The sequence below is a fragment of the Solanum dulcamara genome, chromosome 7, assembly GCF_947179165.1.
Source record: "Solanum dulcamara chromosome 7, daSolDulc1.2, whole genome shotgun sequence".
Taxonomy (NCBI): domain Eukaryota; kingdom Viridiplantae; phylum Streptophyta; class Magnoliopsida; order Solanales; family Solanaceae; genus Solanum; species Solanum dulcamara.
The window spans coordinates 41,191,407-41,204,737 of NC_077243.1; the positions used below are offsets into that span (position 1 = coordinate 41,191,407).

The window sequence follows — 13,331 nt, forward strand, 5'->3', positions numbered from 1 at the left end:
AGAGATCGGACCTAGATCTAGTGATTTCCGGCGAGATCTTTCCAGCGAACTTCCGATGAATTTTTCGGCGACTAAATATCTCTGGACCAGGTTCAATTTTTCCTCTCCTCAACTAATTATTTGAAGTTTTATTACTATTCTTCTTTACTAGTTCCTACCTTTAGTGTTTTAGTTATTGTTATTCACTTTCCTTCTTCACTTAGTATCTAGGGTTGTTGATTTGCATATTAGCTACTGTGTGTTGTCTCTTTATTATACATTTTATATTGTCAATTATTATCTCGTTGCTTGTGTTCTCTTAATTTATTTGTTATCAGATTTTTTTTACTTTGTAGTTCATATCGTTTTAGTGGCTTTGGTTACTGATGGTGGACTAAGGTCATGTCCTCAATTTGGGGTGAAGGTGAGGGGAAATAGTGGTAAGAGGGAGACGGGTTTTCATAAGTTGAGAATAGGATAGTGGAACATAGGGTCGCTTACAGAAAAGTCCATAGAGCTAGTGCAGATTCTTAAGAGGAGAAAGATTAATATAGCCTGTGTTCAGGAGACTAGATGGGTAGGTTCCAAAGCTCGGGATGTGGACGGATTTAAATTATGGTACTCAGGAGGCTCAAGAGATAGGAATGGAGTAGGTATTCTAGTCGACGCGAATCTTAGGGAGTGTGTGGTAGAGGTAAAGAGGATCAGTGATAGGATGATGTTTATTAAGCTAGTTATAGGCAGGCTTTTTGTGAACGTTGTTAGTGCATATGCACCTTATGTGGGTCTGGATGAAGAAGTCAAAAGGCTCTTTTGGGAGGTTTTGGATGAAGTAGTGAGAGGTATACCTAGTGCCGAAAAGATTTTCATTGGTGGAGATTTCAATGGTCAAATCGGTACAACTTCTAATGATTTTGATGATGTCCATGGAGACTTTAGTTTTGGGGAAAGGAATGACAGCGGGGTTTCTCTCTTGGAGTTTGTCAAAACTTTTGAGTTGGTTATTGCTAATTCGTGTTTTCTGAAGAAGGATAATCAATTGGTCACCTTTAGTAGCACGACAGCTAGGACTCAGATTGACTACTTACTCCTCCAGAAGGATGATAGAGGCCTTTGTAAGGATTGCAAGGTTATTTCGAGTGAAAATAGTACCACCCAACATAAGCTTTTGGTGATGGACTTAGAGATTAAAAGGGATAGGAGAAAGAAGACCCTTTATAATCGACCGAGGATTAGATGGGGGGGCCTAACTCCCGCCTTTTCTCGGGAGATGGGGGAGAAGTTGAATGATTTAGGGGTCTGAAGTAGTAACAGGGATGTGAGCAACATGTGGGATATGGAAGTTGGTTGCATTAGAAAAGTAGCTGCCGATGTTCTTGGGGTATCGAGAGGAATCTTTGGTGGTCATCAAAGAGACTGGTAGTGGAATGGAGAAGTATAAGGCTAAGTGAAAGCCAAGAAAGTTGCGTATAAGGAGTGGTTGGAGTGTGTGGATGAGGAGCAGAAGAATAGGCTTAAACATATCTATAAGAAGGCAAAGATGGAAGCAAAGTCGGCGGTCACCAGTGCTAAGACAACAACTTTTGAACGCGTGTATGTCGAGTTAAGGGAAACAAGTGGGGATAAGAGATTGTATAGGCTCGCCAAAGTGAGAGAGAGAAAAGCACGCAATCTGGATCTAGTAAAGTGCATCAACGACGAGGAAGGTGAACTGTTAGTGGATGAGACCTCTATCAAGCAAAGGTGACAAACTTACTTCCACAGACTCCTTAATGAAAAAGGAGACAGACATTATACTGGGTGATTTTTTATATTCTTATAGTCTTCGATACTTTGATTACTGCAGGTGTTTTAAGGTTTAGGAGGTTAGACGTGCTGTTAGCAGGATGAAAAGGGGGAAAGCGACAAGGCCCGATGAAATTCCGGTGGACTTTTGGAAGAGCACTAACAAGGTAGGTTTGGAGTGGTTGACTAAGTTGTTTAATATTATTTTAAAGACTGCTAAGATGCCTGATAAATAAAGGTAGAGTACTATGATTCCATTGTACAAGAACAAGGGTGATATCCAAAACTGTAATAATTACAGGGGTATCAAACTACTAAGCCATACTATGAAGATTTGGGAGAGAGTGGTAGAGATGAGGGTGAGGAGAGGAGTGTCAATCACAGAGAACCAGTTCAGATTCATGTCGGGGCGGTCAACTACTTAAGCAATCCATCTTATACGGAGACTGATGGTGAAACTTAGAGAAAGAAAAAGGGATCTTCATATGGTGTTCATTGATCTTAAAAAGGCTTATGACAAAGTTCCGAGGAATGTTCTTTGGAGGTGTCTTGAGGCTAAAGTGTCCCGATAGTGTATATTAAGATGATAAATGATATGTATGCTGGAGCCAAGACTCGATTTAGGACGGTGGTAGGTGACTTAGAGCATTTTCCTATTGAGGTGGGACTACATCAGGGATCGGTGCTGAGCCCTTTTCTTTTTGCCTTGGTGATGGATGAGCTGACATGGTCTATTCAAGAGAAGGTTCCATGGTGTATGCTATTTGTGGACGATATAATTTTTTGATTGATGAGTCTTGGGACGGAGTTAATGATAGCTTGGAGGTTTGGAGATAAACGTTGGAGTCTAAAGGGTTCAGATTGAGCAGGACCAAAACAAAATACTTAGAGTAAAAATTTAGTGTTGCGATGGATGAAGAGGGTAGGGAAGTGAGGCTTTCCACCTAACCTATCCCAAGATAAAAAGATTTAAATATCTTCGATCCATCATCCAGAGTGGTGGGGACAATAATGATGATGTCATGCACCGCATAGGGGTAGCATGGTTGAAATGGAGGCTAGCCTCTGGAGTCCTGTGTGATAAGAAGGTACCACCTAAACTTAAAGGTATGTTCTACAAAATGATTATTAGACTAGTGTTGTTAAATGGAGTGGGGTGCTAGCTAGTAACGAACTCTCAAGTTCAGAAGATGCATGTTGCGGAGATGAGGATGCTGAGATGGATGTGTGAACATACTAGGAGTGATAAGATTAGGAATGAGGTTATCCGGGAGAAGGTGGGAATGGCATCCGTGGTTGACAAGATGAGAGAAGTGAGACTGAAATGATTTGGGCATGTGCAGAGGAGAGGTGTCGATGCCCCAGTTAGGAGGTGCGAGTGGTTAGATTTGGGAGCTATGTGAAGGGGTAGGGATAGACCAAAAATGTATTGGAGAGAGGTGATTAGACAAGATATGACGATACTCCATATCACCGAGGACATGACCATAGATAGAAAAGAGTGGAGGTCACAAATTAGGATAGAAGGTTAGTAGGGATAGAATGATGTCTTACCTGTGTTGATTTAGGGTGGTCGTAGGTCTAGGCGTGCCTTTATAGTCGTGTTGCTATTGTCTTTGTTTATTGCAGTACTTTACTATTGTTATTGTTCTTGTCTTGTAAGTTTTGCATTGCATTTTATTGTTATTTTTATTTTTATTTTTACTTTTTATTTATTTACTTATTTATTTTTACTTTTTTTTTTCTTTTTTTCTTTTTTTTCTTTTTTTCGTTATGCTATATGTATTGTTTTTTTCTCTAGTTCTTTGAACTATGACTTTCGAGTTGAGGGTCTTTCAGAAATAACCTCTCTATCTCCATGAGGTAGTGGTAAGACTTGTTTACATCCTACCCTCCCCAAACCCCACTTGTGGAATTCCACTAGGTATGTTGTTGTTGTTGTTGTTGATGATGTATCGAGTGAATTGTGATACATGTATCTATTCAAGACTTTTGGATTGATATTTTGAGTAGTATAAATAGAGATGTAATTGATGATTGCAATCATCTCAAGTAGCCTTAAGTAACATATACAACTTGAGCATTCTCTAAGAAATGTATTATCTTTCTATTTATCCTTCAAATTGGTACCAAGCATAGGATTTCGTTCTTAAATTGGATTTAGGTGAACAAAAAATTATGACATATAAAACAAATGAAGGTTGATTCTTCAGTTGTTCGTACTTATTGTAAACAATAAATTTTTGAGCTGAGAAAAATAAATAATCAAGACTGGAAAATTGGAATAAATCTCTATGACAATCCTCTTTTTCTTCAAATAATATGGGATATGTTGAACTTGAACTTGATTTAGATTCAAGGGCGTGAATAGCTTGATCTTGAATCTTTGTCTTCAAACTTGGATTTGAATTATTCGTTACGAACACTTGTATGGTTATGAAGAATATAAATATGAACAAGTAACTTGATCTTGAATGTCTTGATTTTTGGCCTCGTTCTTGATTTTGAACTTGAACTTGAACTTGATTGCTTGAACTTTGTATCTTATAGAGAATTTGCAGTCTTTGATCCACGATCTCTCTTCTTGCTTTATATTCTTCAAAACTCTTCCCTTCTGAGAATAATGAGGACCCCTATTTATAGTTGCAGAGAGTGACATGCATGTGTGATTTGATAGGTCGGTTTGAATTGACCAATTAGATTTCTTCGATGAAGAGCTTTAATTTGGTTGGTCAGAACATGTCACATATACGCGTGACATTATTCTAGTGACTCATTTAATTTGACTTGGATTATCACATAACTTTGACATGTGACACGATTTTAGTGACTTATTTAATTTGATTTGGATTGCCACTCAACTTTGGCATATGACATGATTCTAGTGGCTTATTTAATTTTACTTGAATTGACACATAACTTTGACATGTGGTGTAATTTTAGTGGCTCATTTAAGTTGACTTGAATTACCACATAACTTTGATATATGGTTTGATTTTAGTGGCTCATTTAATTTGACTTGGATTACCACCTTATTTGCACTATTTTCTTGAATTTAATATACCAAATTAATTTACTGATTTAAATACAATAATTTTAATACTTACAAATGCCTCTACTTCAAGGCTAGTCAAGACGCAAAGAATTATAGCTTCGGGACTAGGATTGAAGTACTTATAAAATGCAAAAGAAACTAGAATATTATCATTATTAATTCTAATTTCCAAGCAATGCAATTTTTTTTCCACATGAATGTTAAGAAGACATCACATATTTATACTTGATTTGCAAGTTAATTTTGTGTCAGGTTTATTTTTTTTTCCAAAATATTTGTCAATACATTGCTCCTTAAATTGAGGGAACTTAAATTTGAGTTCAATCAAAATTGAAAATATCTCACTTATCAAGTCTTTGAGTTTTTATGTGGTAAGGAGACTTATTTTCTGTGCCTATAAGGATTATAATCTGATACGTAAACCCAGATTCAACTTAGTAGAGTTCAATTTCTTTTTTTTTTCACAAAGCAAGCACTTATGGCTATTCACGAGTGAAGATTTAAGGTGATATTATCTTCCTCTCAATTATACTTAGAAGTACTATTCCTTAAATTCCAAGCATGTGATAGTGAATTCTAAAAGCATGTGCAAGAGCTGCATTTACATACTTTGACTTTTTGTGAGTTTATTCTTTTTGTGCATACTTTATTATTATAAAAAAACAGAAAATATTCAAAAATGCCCTTAACGTATTATAAATGATTCAGAAATATCCTCCTTCCACCTAAAAGTATGTTTATCAACTATTAAATACTATTTAATATGCCGACATTTCGTGCAATCTTAATACATTTAATCAATAAATATAATATTTTTATTACATCAAAATATTTCTAAAAATTCTTTTTAGCCTTCAAATTTGAATAAATTAGAACTCAACTTTTTAATTCATTTTAATTCTATTAGCATCTTAGTTATATATTTTTTCCATTGTCTAACAATTTTAGTCTTTTAAATCTACAAATTTGTTTGTATAAATTATGTTAACTGATACTTATTTACACTCAGGAAAAATTTAACAAAAGTTATCTTTTTATTGGCATATATAATGAAATTCCTCTTCTCCTTGACCAAGACAATATTTTTATACAACATACATTCTGGTTAATTCACACATTAGTTCATATATTTTATTAAAGCAAATACTTCTATTGGGTAAGACAAACAAACAAGAATTTTTTTTTAAAAAATACAAATAAAAAAAATAAATAATTGTCAAAGTACTGTTAAAAAATTATAGACATATATTATTATAATTAGTAAATTTTTGAGTTATTTCTAATATGTTAAGGTAATTTTTTATTTTATAGTTAGAGGGAAGGGCAAATTTGAATCATTTCTAAGGTTAAGGGTATTTTTGATCCAATAGGTGGAAGGAGGACATTTTTGAACCATTTCTAATATGTTAAGGACATTTTTGACCCAATATGTGGAAGAAAGGGAAATTTAATCCAATAGGTGGAAGAAGGGTATTTCTGAATAATTTTTAATGCGTTAAGGGCATTTTTGAACCTTTTCCTAAAAAATAAGATCACATGAGAGAATTACTTTCACTGCATATTGTATTAACTTTGTTCTTTGCATATTTGGTTATCCCTGATACTTTTGAAAGACCACCTCATATGTAACTTGAATTTTTTTTCTTTTTTTTTTCCAAGCAATTGAACAATATGAGCCACTCTATCCCTTTCTTATTTCAAAAATAGTTGACTTATCAAATATTGAAGTTGTTTGGATTTGGATACTAGTTATTTTTTTATTTTACCACTCTATAAATAGTAACTTATCATATTGAGCATTCATTAAAATTCTTGACTGTGGAGAATTTTTTCAATTACTTATTTATTCAGCTAGCACACAGATTTAACAGAGAAGTTCAAACTATTTTTGACAACCAAGATATCTAGGTAAATATCTTCTTTTTTCTTGATTTTTTTTCTATTTCTTTTCCTTTTCTTTGGATCTTGCAGGTAAAAACATTACTTCACATATGACGAAACTTTATATTATTTGAACTAAAAGTGTTACATTATTTGAGCCAATAATTTTACATTATCCTTGGCGAAGACTTTACACCGTCTGACCCGAAGGTGGAGCATTGTTTGAGCCAAAGACTTTACACCGTCTAAGGCAAACACTTTACATGATTTTTGGCAAAGACTTTAGGCCGTGTGAGTCAAAGACATCACATAGTTCAAACCAAAGAATTTACAAACACTTTACATTATTTGTGGCAAAGACTTTACACCGTCTGAGTCAAAGGTATCGCACAGTCCAAGCCAAAGACATTACACAGTATAAAGTAAAGACTTTGCATAATTTGAGTTGAAGATATCACGTCGTTCGAGCCAAATAATTTACACCATCTAAAGCAAAGACTTTACCTAATCGATAAAGATTTTACACCGTCTAGACTAGACATAGTTTGAGCTCAAAGAATACAATCATTCATTATTGAGATTCATAACCAAGATTATTAAATTACTAGTTTAAGTGCTAATAAAACACTTTTTTTGCAATTTGAATCATGGTTTACTTTAGAGATTTGACGTTCCCTTCTTTCGAGTCATGATACCTTATAATATCAGATCATATAGACAGTGAATTGGAGACCAATTTTCTAGTAGCTACACCATTAGCTGGCTGGTATGTTGCATCATGGCCTTCTTTGGGAGACCTTCCTGATTTGGAGGATTAAACTTTTGAATATAACAGTCGTCCTCCTAAGACGTGGGTACTTTGCACTCCTAATCGTCGTACCAAAAATATTACAACTTCTTTGCCATGTTTGGGATGATGAATCATAAATGGATAGACTCGATGGGATGAAACTTTCAAATTAGATGGAGAGTTTCACTACATTTCAGGCTATTGGGAGTAGGCTGAAGATATCCTTAGTAAGAGTTGCCAGGATTTGAAGGATGCAAACATATATGATGTTGTGTATGGTTCTCTTTTTACTTATGGTCGTAACACTAACATCTAGCAAGCCTACTACAAAGCTTGGTGTCTTGGTATTGTCATGACCCAACCCCATAGGCAGTGACTAGGGTCCAACCTGGACCCCCCATGCACATAAGTCAGGTGTAGTCAAACCGGACTACAAACAATATGATAACGTATATGAGAACCTCAATGGGTCATAGCATTTCATATATCTATAGCCTCTTTTATTCGTATCATAACATGAAAGGGCACTTAAGCCGACAAGGCTCCGAACAAAACTTACACATACAACCCATATATACATGTCTATGGACCTCTATTAAGTAGTGATGATGAAATATGGTGGTACAAGTCCCCCGCCGTACCTTTGAATAAATGAAAGTAATATGTACACTAAGACTAGTACCAAAAACTAGGCTCCGATATAATGGAGCTTCTTCCAAATTGGCTGAGTAGAATCCTAAACTGGTGGACTCCCAAAACCTGTATCTATACTTGCGGGCATGAAACACAGGCCCCCGAAGAAAGGGGGAGGGGTCAGTACGACATATGTACTGAGTAAGTAAAGTATAAAACATCATAAAGAGGGCACAACTAACATAGGGATGTAGGGGACAAGCATAACATTCATAAAAATACAATACCTGCATCTTATAAATTGAAGTTGTGTACACCCCCATCAACCCTGAACCCGGTCCGCTAGGGGACTCGGTGTTACCAATATATCATCTATCATGATAGGCATATGTATACCATTAGCGTTATGGAACGTACAACCTGATCCATGTATATAGAAAGTACATGCCGAGGAACGACGACCTGATCTGCATATTGTGTAATAATGCTGAGGAACGACGGCCCGATCCGTATATCATATGATAATACCGAAGTATGACGTCCCGATCCGTATATCATATAGTGATGCCGAGGAACGTACGGACCAATCTATATATAATGTAATATGTCGAGGAATGTATGGCCCAATCCCCACATAGCATAATATGCATATATGTGCACGTAAAACTCTGTAACATATCAAACATCCCTCACGTATCACCATAAATTTTTCTCAAGAGATCCTAGGTATAGGAGCTTACACATCCTATCACTATTTAGCCTATAAAAGGCTCAAGGGTCATAGTTCAACTACTTCAAGGCCCTTATCTTTCAAAAGTGAGTACAAGTCATGAGTTACATCCAGAATCTATAAATGGAACTATCTCTAGCTCATCTCACATATCATTTCACTTATATTAAGCCATTTCAAGAGAAGGGAGGTATAGACTTCACGTGTAATACTTTTCATCACGTAAAAAGCTTATAAGACAATAACTCAACTATCGCAGGAGTTTTAATATCAAGAAGTGAATAAGATTTATGAACCATACTCGGGGTTCTATGAATGGAATTATCCCCACATTACATATACCATCCACTTATGGCTAAGACATTCCAAGAGAAAAGAAGAGTTAAGCCTTATATACCCTCTGCTTTTCATCATCTAGGAGACAGTGAGAGACACTAACTCAACTAGCGTAGGAGCTCTCACTTCCATATGTAGGTAGTAGTCGTGAATCATATTCGGAGCTTTATGAGTAGATTTGTCCCCACATTTCATATGCATATCATACTTAAGACTAAGACACGCCAATACAAAGGAAGGATAGCTTTAGATACTCATCACTTCCTCACGTATGGAAGGCTTGAGAAGCCCTAGTTCAATTATTTTAAGAGTGCTTTCATCAAGAAGTGAATAAGGACCGTGAATTACGCTTGGAATTTATGAGTAGATTTACCCTCAAGCTCATATCATTCATTACTTAACTTGAAGACATGCCAAAACAAAGGAAGAGATAAGCTTTACGTACCTTTTATCGAGTAATCGTAACCCCTCTTGCTTCGTCACTTTCTGAACCTATTTAACACAAAGGTAATACTAAAATTAATAACCTTAAACTTTCCAGCTTCTCAAACCATCACTAAGCATCCATAGAAATCATTTCCCTAGGTTCCTTTCTCAAGTAGTTTATTAATCGGCTAAGAAGTTAACGGAAATCGGGCAGCACTTCCCCTATAACTTACCCTATCCGAATTTCCAATTATATCCTTAACAACTAAAGCCAACCAACACAACAATCAGCATATCGTATACAAGTAAACCACTTCAATATGATGCAATACAAACTCCAAACGACTCGCTTAAAACTACGATATCAAAACAAGGTTTTCATTCGTTAATTCGTAACATCTTTAACAATGCGAAACGGAGGGTTAGGTGGATGAAACCAGAATCACACACACCTATTTTTACCAACATTCTGACCTAAAACACTCCATAAAATAATCTCCAAAGAAAACTTCACAATCACAACATTACTATACAACCTTAAGAATTGTAACTCGGCTAGAACAACTTCAATTTCATTCGCTTACAATGTCCAGCATACTTATACATTTTTCCTACTTCAAACTTCATTTAACACATATAATACACTCCAAAAAAACATTATTAACTCCAATTTGAAAGGGAAGACCTTATCTTGTTTGAAACTTGTCAAAATTTGCCTTGGATGTTTCTTAGTGCGCTGAAAAGTAGTGGACTGTTTGTATCACTTCTCTGCTACCCCAAATAGAAATTTCTCTTTATTAAACACTGTCATATCACCATAGGATATATTAATTTATTATTTCATGGAATGAAATCATGCCTTACCTTTTCTTGGGACCAAACCCGTAGCTCTCTTTGCTTGTCCTCTCAAGCTTTCTCTCAATTCTATCTTATTTTTCTAAGTGTAAATGTAAGATTATGATTACTTAGTCATCAAATACACCTATATATACCTCCTTAGAGGATGACATGTGTCATCCCTTAAGGGTGACACGTGTCCAGTCTTCATTGGACCAATCAATCCATGCCACCATTTGAAGGCTGCCATGTGGCAGCGTGGGATCCACCTCAAGTAGGTGCGTCACCTACTTGGTACAAGTAGGTGCATCACCTACTTAGTCCAAGTAGGTGCATCACCTACTTAGTCCAAGTAGGTGCATCACCTACTTGCTTTCGAGTAGGTGCTATGCCTCCTTCCGCCTCTTCCGTGGGTTCATAATCTCATCTCACTTTAAGAACTTATGTAATCCATGCTACATAAGCTCAACATGTACTCCAGTAGCTTACGTATGTAAGACATCCAAGTTGGTAGCTTACACAAGTAAGTCAAATTCCATGACTTGTTATTTTGGCCCCCTAAACTCATTTCAAATATTTATAGCCCTATTTCCAACCATTACTCTTATGGGGCATCATGTCCTCCCTTCCTTAGAGTTACTTGATAATATTATAGATAATCTGGGATACAGGGAAACCTTTAAGAAGCTCAAGAAGATGTTCTGAAGTACAAAGGTACGGGGTATTACATCCTTCCCCCCTTTAGAACATTCGTCCTCAAATATTAACTAGTCTCATAAGGCCTTACGAGTGCTTCAAGATTTCTCTGTATTGGGTGTCATCCTTAGGCCTCTTATTAACCCATATGATTAGTTTAACAAGGTAGATTACCTGTAGGCATAGGGGACAGGTACGAATATTTCTTTTCCATTTCTTCTTCAGCTTCTCAGGTCGTTCCTTCTGTATGCTCATTTCGTTACCATACATTGATGGAAGCCACTTCCCTAGTTTGCAACCTTTTAATCTGTCGATCCAAGATGGCGATAGGTTGCTCATCGTAGGATACTTCTTTATTATATAGACCTCATCCATGAAGAATATTTTGGGAGTGTCGCTTATATATTGGCGGAGCATTAATCTGTGAAAATGGAATATATTTCTTCAAATAGGCTAGTAGGTCCAAATCATAGGCAACTTTCCCTATTCTACCCCTGATTTGATAAGGGACAAGTTTCTTTATCTTGTCGAGTCCCATTACACCTTTCATTGGTGATGCTTTCACGACTGCCCAGTCCCTAACTTCAAACTCTGAGTATGACTTCTGTCGACTCTAGGATGCTAATAGTTCTTCCTGAATGGGTTTCACTTTATTAATAGCTTGTTAGCTCATGTCCGGGCCCATTACTGCATCTTTATCCACCTTAAACCAACTAGTAGGTGCTCTACATCTTTTGCCATATGAAGCTGTCTATGGTGCCATTTGGATGCTATTATAAGTAACTTTAATAAGGGATAGGTGATCACTCCAGCTATTTCTGAAGTTAACAGTACAGGACCACAACCTATTTTCTAACGTTTACATAGTGTGCTCGACCTATCTAATAATCTGAGGGTAAACTACTATACCAAGATTCACCTATGTTCCCAATCCCTTCTGGAATGATTTCCAAAAGTTAGCCATAAATTAAACTCCCCTGTCCAAAAGAATAGGTATGGGGACTTCTTAAAATCCCACTACTTCTCTGATACACAGTCTCGTATAGTCCTCAGTTGACTATGTAGTCTTAACTGGAGGGAATGGGCTGATTTTGTCAGCCTATCCGCAATAACCCAAATGAAATCATACTTCCATAGAACGCGAGGTAAGCCTGTATTACAATCCATATTAATTGCTTTCTACACCCAAGTCGTGATTTTCATCTCCCGTAATAGGCTACCAGGCTTCTGATGCTCAATTTTGTTTAGGCCATCATACCATTTTCTTTTAATGCATTCAAACTATGGCAATCACTTTGCTATTACTGTCTTCTCATTATCTTTATCACGTAATCACTTGATATCAGATATCATGGCTTTTACCCATCCGTTTCCGTCTTTTGAGATCTTGTTGACTAATTCCAGTATGTGATCTCACTTGGAATTTAAGTATTCACATTAACGTGCTATAATGTCAGTTAATTTCATCTTATACTGGTATTTCTCTTATCCACTTCCCCCCTTTAGGGTATATATTTATGTCATTGTCTGCTTACTTTTAACTTTCCAAATGCATATGAGTCTTTTCCAATGTATTTGGTATACCTATGCTTTTGGTTACCCATGTACGATACCTTAACACACTCGTAAGGTGCTGACCTAGTCTAATTGTTGGTACTCGATTCACGTAGCAATTTATTCAAAGCCACCTTCTATTTATCCAAATCAGTAGTCAGCCCGTGCGTTTAGTCATTTTGGATTCTCTATTTGGGAGCACTTATGTTCCGACGAGACATGTCTTAAGCTTTGTCATAACACTGTCTTTTTCCCGGTGGATACTACTTGTTCCTCTAGTAAATTCACAGTGCATCAGTTGTTTTGCATATCTACTTTCCCTATCCGCTGAGGATCTTACTATTTTCTATGGTGGAGTCGCATATATAAAATACTCCTTCATGCTTTATAAGCTTTCATCTCTGTCGTGTACCTGATGCTAACTTCTAATCTTACTTAAAACCATATTAACTTTCTTCTAATAGTGGCCTTGTCTTATCACCTTTTCATCGCACTATGCCTTCAATTCATAGCTATCTATTTCCTTTCTTGTCCAATACTCATACTTAATTAATCACATCTATCTTAAGTGCTTCCTTTGTGGGCTTTACTTATCCTCATAATGATCCCCGTTATATTCACATGAAACC

The 13,331-nt window shown here is 36.3% G+C and overlaps 1 protein-coding gene across 1 annotated transcript; it reads left to right on the forward strand.

Annotated features, from left to right (window-relative positions):
* The first annotated feature begins 694 nt into the window (after window positions 1–694).
* On the forward strand, window positions 695–1,282 carry LOC129894718 (uncharacterized). Its single transcript, XM_055970372.1, has one exon. It carries the CDS (start codon window positions 695–697, stop codon window positions 1,280–1,282), a length of 588 nt encoding a protein of 195 aa, XP_055826347.1.
* The last annotated feature ends 12,049 nt before the right edge of the window (window positions 1,283–13,331 follow it).

What these genes read in the sequence shown, in the direction of transcription:
- LOC129894718 (XM_055970372.1), top strand. Translation starts at nt 695, where the DNA reads ATGATGTTTATTAAGCTAGTTATAGGCAGGCTTTTTGTGAACGTTGTT.